Genomic DNA, 8,555 nt, shown 5'->3' with positions numbered 1-8,555 from the left:
CAAAACAAATGGGCCTCAACAAGTAGCAGAGACGTATGGACTTCAAATTGCTAGAGAAAAATAAAGAAGTTAAAATGGTTTTCCAAAGTTTACGTTTGCTAAAAAAATTCTAAAAATTTGAAACACAAATAAATTCAGAAAAGAAATTATAAAAACGCGATAAAAATAATAAAAATATCATTCTTTAAGTAGTGGCAAACTATTTTTCGGACAAATAACTTGTCTATTTGATTTGAAGTTTTGTATAAATATTTAAATAATTATTTAAAAGGTGCATGCGGAAAATTGAAACCAAATTCGATTTCTATATTTTCTTCATTTTTTAAAAACATTTCAGTTATACACAGAAAAAAAAAAACAAAAAATTTACCTTGTATAAAATTACTAGTTAAAAATAAAAGTATCCCATATTTCTAATCTTATTTACAAGACATTACATTAAAATATAATTTCAAAAGTCTTTTTAAAAACTATATTTAATATTTAGTTTTGTTATGTTTTTAAATATTTTAGAACTAATTAGTTATTATTCATACCTTTTGTAATGATATTTTCAGCCGTATTAAAATAGTATTTTTGTTAAACTGATCCATAATTTAAACTTTCAAGTTTCAAGTACTATTTTATTAGTTTACCCAAAAATAAATAATAAAATAAGCTACAATAACTATAAATCTTGGCTAATTTTTTTTTATATTGTTTAAATATATGTGTAATACATTGTTATTGAAAGATTAGGTGTTTTTTTTTTATATGGTGTTTTATTTAAATCGGACGGTCTGATTTGTTTGAAGAAAAAAATAAACTACAAATCAGAGGGTCCGATTTGTTTGAAAAAAAAACTACAAATCGCATGGTCTGTTTTGTATTTTTTATTTTTTTTTTATTTTTTAAAATAAAAAACAGGCGGTCCGATTTTAACATTAAAATTTTTTTTATTTTCGAAATCACAAATCGGTCGGTCCGATTTGTGATTGTTTGGGAAAAAAATAAAACAAATTGGAGGCACCGATTTGTAGTTCCCATAACAAAATTAAACACTTCTCTTCTCACATCATTAAAAAATACACTCTAATCATTGAAAAATATACTCTTCTCTCTCTCGCACGAAAAACAAAAAGTGATAAATCTTCTAAAATGTAAATGATGACTTATCACCACTGCAGTTGAAAGCACTGGCTGGATAAAAAGGATAGGTCATTTTAAAGTGAATGTGTTATGAACTTCTGATCATGACTCTACTGACATACAATTTAAAGTTACTGACGCAGCTTGCTTAACGTTTTTTTATTTTATTTATTTTTATTTTCCTTCCTTCTTTTCATTAATAAAAAGATAAAAAAATTACAAACAAAATAGAGGTGCAAACATTTGGGTGAAGCAGATTGAGTGAAGAATTAGATCCGTATTTGAAATCAGTTCAGATTTTATTGAAGCAAAATATTAGGAGAGTAAGAACTCACTTTAACCGAGAACCATTCACTTGTGAAAGGAGAAGGCTAAAACCATCTTCTGTAACCTTGAACAAACCCTGTAATATAAACAATTATAATTAACCATGTTATTATGCTCTGAACCAATAAATTAAGACATGAGTGAGAGATTCAGTGGTTACCTTTTCAACGTCACAGACAAAAAGGCCACCATCTTTAGAAGCAGCGATTCCTAGCAAAGTGTTACTGTCAATATGCTTCCAGTTCTCCCAATTTTCGTTATTTCTGGACAATCTTTTGATCCAACCGTCGCGAGTCGCGGCGTAGAGAGTTCCGTCGTTGTCCACACACACATCCTCTGGATCCTTCAGAGCCCCTTCTCCAAGCTTAGTTATGTTCTGCTAAGGAAACAAAGTAATATATAACAAAAATTTAAATATTAATTACGGAGCACTTTAGCTCTCTTTTATTTCTTTAATTTTTTTAATTCTTCAATTATAATAAGCTCCACTATAAGTATTAGCTCTTTTTTTTCTTTAAAAAAAAATATATGATATGCATTTTCTGAACCTGTAATTGGTTTCCTGGTGTAGAAGATGAAGGTGGAAGCTCCAGAGGGAGTGGATCGATGGGAGAGAAGTAGAAGATTTGAACTGTGAGAGACACTATCACTGCTAGAACCAAGCTTGAGCTTATTGTTATGATGTTGGAGGCCATGCTCTTAGGTTGCTCTTGTTCTGCTTTGGAATGTAGTGAACTTTTGAAACTGGATTAGGGTCACAAGAAGGAATCCGTTCTATAAAATATCCGACACCACCCAAATTCTTCACCACATTGAAATTAGTTGATATTAGTGTTTTTGTCTATAATATCATTATAAACATATAAATCTTTTAAAATTATGTCAACTTTTATTTTGACGTTAATTTATATTGATAATTATAAAATTAACTCAAAATCAATTTTTTTGAAACAATTAAATTTTAATTCGAATTATTAATCACAATATTAGTATTCTCTCCAAGTCATATGCAATAAATATTTGAAAGAAGAGAAGTACAAATATATATTAAAAAAATAAGTGGTAAAAATTTGTAACTAAATAAAAAAACTAAAAAAGTATGATGATGATGATGGAAAGTGAATGGTGGCCAAAATTACATAGATATATATTCTCAACACAAATAGGTTGCAGGCCTGTTCTAAATAACACTATATAAATCAAATTAGAGTTGATTTAACTATTTACATGTAAACTAAATTAAGTCAATTTGATTTAGCGTTTATCATAGTAAATTAAAATAGGTTAGTTTGATTTACTAGAGAAATAGTATCTTACATACTAAATCAAAACAAGTGAATTCGATTTATAGGGTTTTATAGCAATAAGGGTAAATCGAATACTCTGCTTTGATTTACTTGCATACGTAATTCAATTTTAATCAAAATTGGTTAATTTGATTTAGGTACGAGTATATTCTATAAATACAACCAAAATGTATGCTCTTGATCACAGTGGCACTAATAATTACTAGTGATGATAATTTTTTAGTTTTTGTGCACTATAGAAGGACGATTAAGAAAAAATACTAGAGAAAATAAAATTTATTGATAAAGATCTAATGAGTGTTTTTATCAAACTTTTCACGAGTTTTGCTCAGCTGAAAAATACTATAATATAAAACCTAGGAGTTCATGGAGTCAAACTGGTAGAAAAATTATTTTTTATGATTTTGATTTCTATTGTACCAGATGGTGTGGAGTATGACTCCTTTGTAATAGATAGTGATGAAGACTTGCAAGTTTGTTTTACTGTCGTTGTCATTTATCCAAGGTGAGAACCCATGAACCGTTGGCCAAATTTGAAAATGTGATCGCTAGTTCAAGAGGATCAAATTGGAATTCTCAATTTATAGCAATACCAGGAGTCTCTAGTTTAATGTCTATTGTTGCCTCTTTTTCTATGTCTGTAATTGCTCCAGAAGCAGTGTTGGTGACATCTTTGTCCTTCACAGTTAATCTAAATTGTGTTAATGATGGAGAAATTGGTGATAATCGTTCTTTTTGTGCGCTTGCGATTATGATGGTTACTATTTCCTGAAATGATACTAGTTTTAGGAGATAGAAAACCATATCTCATGAAAGATGTATTGTGGGATAACGATGATGTAAAACCTGCCATGATAGATGAGGATAGCAATAATAATCTAGGGAGAAATATTCCAGTTGATCAGGGTGGACAATCGAATTCTAGAACTCAGCTGACACAACATGATTTTTCAGACATAGAATTTGGATTTTGGAGTAGAGATGCACAAGATATATTAGCTCCAACTAAGTTCCAAATTAGTCAACAGTTTCAGAGTAAAGAAGAAATTGTGTTAAGTGTCAAGACTTATAATATCCATTGTGGGTTGAGTGTCAAATCACATCAAATACTATGGAAAGCATAAGAAATTTGGAAAATGTTGCAGTTGGTTTATTCAGATCACTCTTTGCCAGCAAAAGGGTATTTGGGAGGTCAGAAGGTGTAATGAATCTCATACATATCTGGCCACAAAATTTCTAGTGACCACAGACTTGTCACTAAACAGTTGAGTTGATAATAATATCATAATGTACGCCCTTGCATATCTCCTTATAGTCTCCTCATTTTCACTTGGAGAAAGCTCGTTGAATGTCTCCCAGAATCATGTTCACCTCATAGTAAACTTATCAATGTAGTCCGCATGAGGTAACACACCGAGTTACTCCTCGAACCAAGTCCAGGTAGGTTAGGTCGACCATCCTCAATAAACCTCTCAAAGTTTGTCAACATCCACTCACGTAGTCCTCATCGATCAGAAGTTTTAGCTGATATACTACATCTTGTAATGTAATGGTGCACTCCCCGAATGGTATATAAAATGCATGGTTCTAAAAATCGAACCGGACTGGTCAGTTCAACCGGAATAACCAGAAATCGGTCACCTAGCCGGTTCGGATAACGTAAAAAATTGACTGGCAAAAAACCGGTGAAAAAATCGGTCGAACTGGTGGTTAACCGGTGAACCGGAAGAACTGTCCGGTTTTTTAGCGGTTTTTGGTTTGAAAGCTAATATGTTAAACGACGTCGTTTTGGCTTAAGAAAAAGGAAAAGAGAAAACGCGTAAATGGAAGGAAGCCCTAATAGCAATCAGTTTCCACTTTCCACTCTCCAGAGCTCGAAATCACCAGCACCCAACCACCCACAGCCATCAGTGAAGCCTACTGCCATCGCCATCGCCACCGCATCCCGCAGCCAGCCATCCACAGCAGCGACAACGTTGACCACCGCAACCACCACCGCGTCCTGCTTCTCGCCGAGCCCGCCTCTTCTGTCGTCCTCGCCGAGCGACGCTGAGCTCGCCTACTCGTTGGGGCGTCGCCGACACCGTGTCTCTTTCCTCGCCGTTACTCGCCGCCGGTAATACCCTGTTCTTGATTTATTTGCTGCCTTCTGTTTATGATTTATGAGCTCGCCTCCTTCTGAGGTTCTGTGTTTGATTTTCTTTGCGATTTTGCTGCCTTCTTATTTATGATTTATTTTTTTGATTTTGTTTGCAATTTTGCCTTCATCAGTGAATCTGTTTTTTATTGCTTCATGATTTTTGTTTGCTGCTTCTGATTTTTGTTTGCTGCTTCATGAATTTGATTTTCTTTGATTATTTTTTATCTATTTGCTGAGGTTATTTGTTCATCAGTGAATTGGGTTTTGATTGCTTCATGATTTTTGTTTGCTGCTTCTGATTTTTGTTTGCTGCTTCATGAATTTGATTTTCTTTGAATGTTTTTTATTTATTTGCTGAGGTTATTTGTTCATCAGTGAATTGAGTTTTGATTGCTTCATGATTTTTGTTTGCTGCTTCTGATTTTTGTTTGCTGCTTCATGAATTTGATTTTCTTTGAATGTTTTTGATTTATTTGCTGAGGTTATTTGTTCATCAGTGAATTTATTTTTGATTGCTTCATGATTTTTGTTTGCTGCTTCATGAATTTGATTTTCTTTGAATGTTTTTGATTTATTTGCTGAGGTTATTTGTTCATCGATGAATTTGTTTTTTATTGCTTCATGATTTTTGTTTGCTGCTTCTGATTTTTGTTTGCTGCTGATCCAATTTGATTTTCTGATTGTCACAGATGGAACAATCACAAAGTAACCCACAGCCACAAGATAATGCTGTTCAAGATTCTCAAACTGGTTCATCCAGAGGTAAATCTGATCCAGCTTGGCAATATTTTACAGTGAAGTATGACAAAAATAACAAGGCTCAATATACATATATTTTCTGCTTGAATACTTACAATGGAGGGGGTATATATAGAATGAAATATCATCTTGCAAAAATTTCTGGACAAATTAAAGTTTGTAACAAAGTAACTGAAGATGTTGAACTTCAATTCAAAAGGATTTTGGAGGAAAACAAAAAAAATAAGGCAGAAAAAAGAAAATTTACAGCTGATTGTTATGATGTGGAAAGTGAAACACAAGTGGAAGAAGAGTGTGAAGCGCCTAATCCTGTACAACCTCTGGCTCCTGCAACAATGGGAGACAAAGGAAAGAGAAGAGCGATTGCTGCTACTCCAATTGGAAGTTATTTTAAGGAAAGGACTACGCCAGGCTCTCAACCAACTTTGAAAAGTGTATTGGCCAGTAAACAAGTTGTGCACAAGGTTAAGTTGGGGCTTGCAAGATGGATCATTGATGCACAGATTCTATTCAATGCAATTCAATCACCTTACTTTCAACCTGTCTTGGACGGTGTTGCTGCAATTGGACCTGGTTTCAAGGGACCGTCATATGATGAAATGAGAGTTCATTTGCTGGCCGATCTTAAGAAGGAGTGTCAGTTGCTTGTTGAAGGCTATAGGAGCTCGTGGAAAAAGACTGGTTATACACTGATGGCAGATGGCTGGACTGATCAAAGGCAGCATACGATAATTAATTTTCTAGTTTATTGTCCTGCTGCTATGTTATTTGTTAAGTCTGTTGATGCTTCTGATATGATAAAAACAGTCGATACCTTGTTTAAATTGTTTGCTGAGGTTATTGAGTGGGTTGGGTCTAGTAACATTGTGCATGTGGTTACTGATAATGCTGCGAATTATGTATCTGCTGGAAAACTCATTCATGAAAAGTATCCAAACATTTTTTGGTCTCCTTGTGCTTCTCACTGCATCAATCCTATTTTGAAAGACATAGCAAGTATTCCTCACATAGCTAACCTTGCCTCTCGTGCTTCAAAAGTGTCTGTGTTTGTTTACAATCATATGATTTTCTTGTCATGGCTTAGAAAAAGAAAAGAGTGGAAAGAAATTGTTCGACCAGGAGTTACACGTTTTGCTACTGTTTTCATTACTTTGAAAAGTATATATGATCATAAAGAAGACTTGCAATCATTGGTGGTGGACAAATATTTCACTTCTCATAAATTATCCAAGAGTGTCAATGGGAAGATGGTTAGCTCAATTATCTTGGATAGTAAGTTTTGGGAGGATTATTTTACTACTACTATGCTTGTTGGTCCTCTTATTAAGTTATTGAGGCTTGTTGATGCTGATGAGAAACCTTCTCTGGGTATCATGTATGAGGGCATGCAAAGAGCCAAAATTGCTATCAAGACAATGTTTAGAAATAGGAAATCTGCATACACACCTTATACAAGTATCTTGAAAATACGGTGGGATAAGCATTTGAAGCGTGACCTCCATGCAGCAGCATACTTTTTGAATCCAGATTTCTTCTATAGTGAGGGGTTTGTTGAGAAGGCAAATATCTTGAGGTCTTTGCTTGATTTATTTGATATTGAAACTCTTTGCGATGACTCAGTTGCCGCAATGCAAGAGATACAGTTGTATCGAGATCGAAAAGGAAGTTTTGGAAGGGAAAGTGCTTTGAAAGCAATCAAGAGACGTAAACCTGGTAAGTTATTATATTTCTATGTTCAATTTACTTTGAAGGTTTTTTAAATATTGAATGAGAATTGATGGTTGACTTTCACATCCTGGTAGGTGAATGGTGGAGGCTACACGGTGGGAGTGCACCTAACTTGCAAAAAATGGCAATTCGTCTTCTTCATCAAACATCTTCATCATCCGGATGTGAGAGGAACTGGAGCCTCTTTGAACAAATCCATTCAAAGAGGAGGAACCGATTAGAGCATCAAAGGCTAAGTGATATTGTTTATGTCATTTATAATCTACGCCTTCAATCTAGAATGCATCGCAAGAAGAAGAATGATCCAATTGACATTCAAAGCATTGACACAGTAGATTTTTGGGTAATGCCGGATGAAGATAATCCTGAATTTACTAATGGAGACATCGAAGGCATTGAAAATTTAATTTACACGGATAATGCTATGCCTTCATATCCTAAAGGTGATTAAAATAGCAAAACTTGTTTCATTTACTAAAGATATCTTATGTAAAGTTATAACTTTAATTTTTTCTTGGTTTTCTATTTTATTTTATTAGATGGAGGAGATGTAAAAGTTGATGTGGATTTGCCTAATGTTGCTGATTCTTCAAATACAGCTTCTTTTGGTGGTACTTCTGATAATGGTGGCTTTGGATTACCTGTTTATAATGGAGATATTGGAACAGTTAATGATAATTATGATTTTTGATGAGTTTCACCTTTGATTAGTTGAAAACTTGCTAGTAATTGTTTCTTTTGAATGTATAACATTATGGGTTTGTCATTATGTGCATTTTTTTGTTTAGTGTAAGACCCGGTTAATTAACGGCTAATTAACCCATTGAGAATTTATTCTAGAAAGCCAAAAATGTTATTTTTATGGCTAAATGTGATAGAGGAGATTAAGACGAGAATTTCGGTACCAATTTTATAGAAATCGGACCAAGATTGGACCGAACGGGCCAAACCGGGCCAACCGGACCCAAAGTGGGCCCTTGGCCCAACTAAACTAAACCAATAGCAGAATGACCCCCCGCGCATAGGCGCACTTGGCGCGTACGCGTCGTTCTTCGAGAAAGCACCATCCACGCGTGCGCGCGGTGTGCGCGAGCGCGTCGATGCGCTGCATCGAATGCCCAGCCATTTTCCAGAGAGTTGTGTCAGTTTTGTGCCTGGGGCGCAAG

The 8,555-nt window shown here is 34.4% G+C and overlaps 1 protein-coding gene across 2 annotated transcripts in view; it reads right to left on the bottom strand.

The window, feature by feature from the left end:
• LOC107630449 (protein STRICTOSIDINE SYNTHASE-LIKE 4) overlaps positions 1-2,283 on the bottom strand; it is a 27,254-nt gene extending 24,971 nt beyond the window's left edge. Inside the window, exons 1-3 of one of the 2 annotated variants that reach the window (XM_016333580.2) lie at positions 2,004-2,283; positions 1,616-1,831; positions 1,464-1,531 (exon numbers count right to left, since the gene is read on the bottom strand). In XM_016333580.2, coding sequence (XP_016189066.1) covers positions 1,464-1,531; positions 1,616-1,831; positions 2,004-2,150 — 431 coding nt within the window. In that variant the 5' untranslated portion in view covers positions 2,151-2,283. Of the gene's footprint in view, positions 1-1,463; positions 1,532-1,615; positions 1,835-2,003 lie in introns of both variants that reach the window. The other variant, XM_016333579.2, reaches the window with a different exon arrangement.

The sequence above is a fragment of the Arachis ipaensis genome, chromosome B03, assembly GCF_000816755.2.
Source record: "Arachis ipaensis cultivar K30076 chromosome B03, Araip1.1, whole genome shotgun sequence".
NCBI classification, from domain to species: Eukaryota; Viridiplantae; Streptophyta; class Magnoliopsida; order Fabales; family Fabaceae; genus Arachis; species Arachis ipaensis.
The sequence above is the reverse complement of the archived record's forward strand: the minus strand, read 5'-3'. Positions and strand labels throughout refer to the sequence as shown.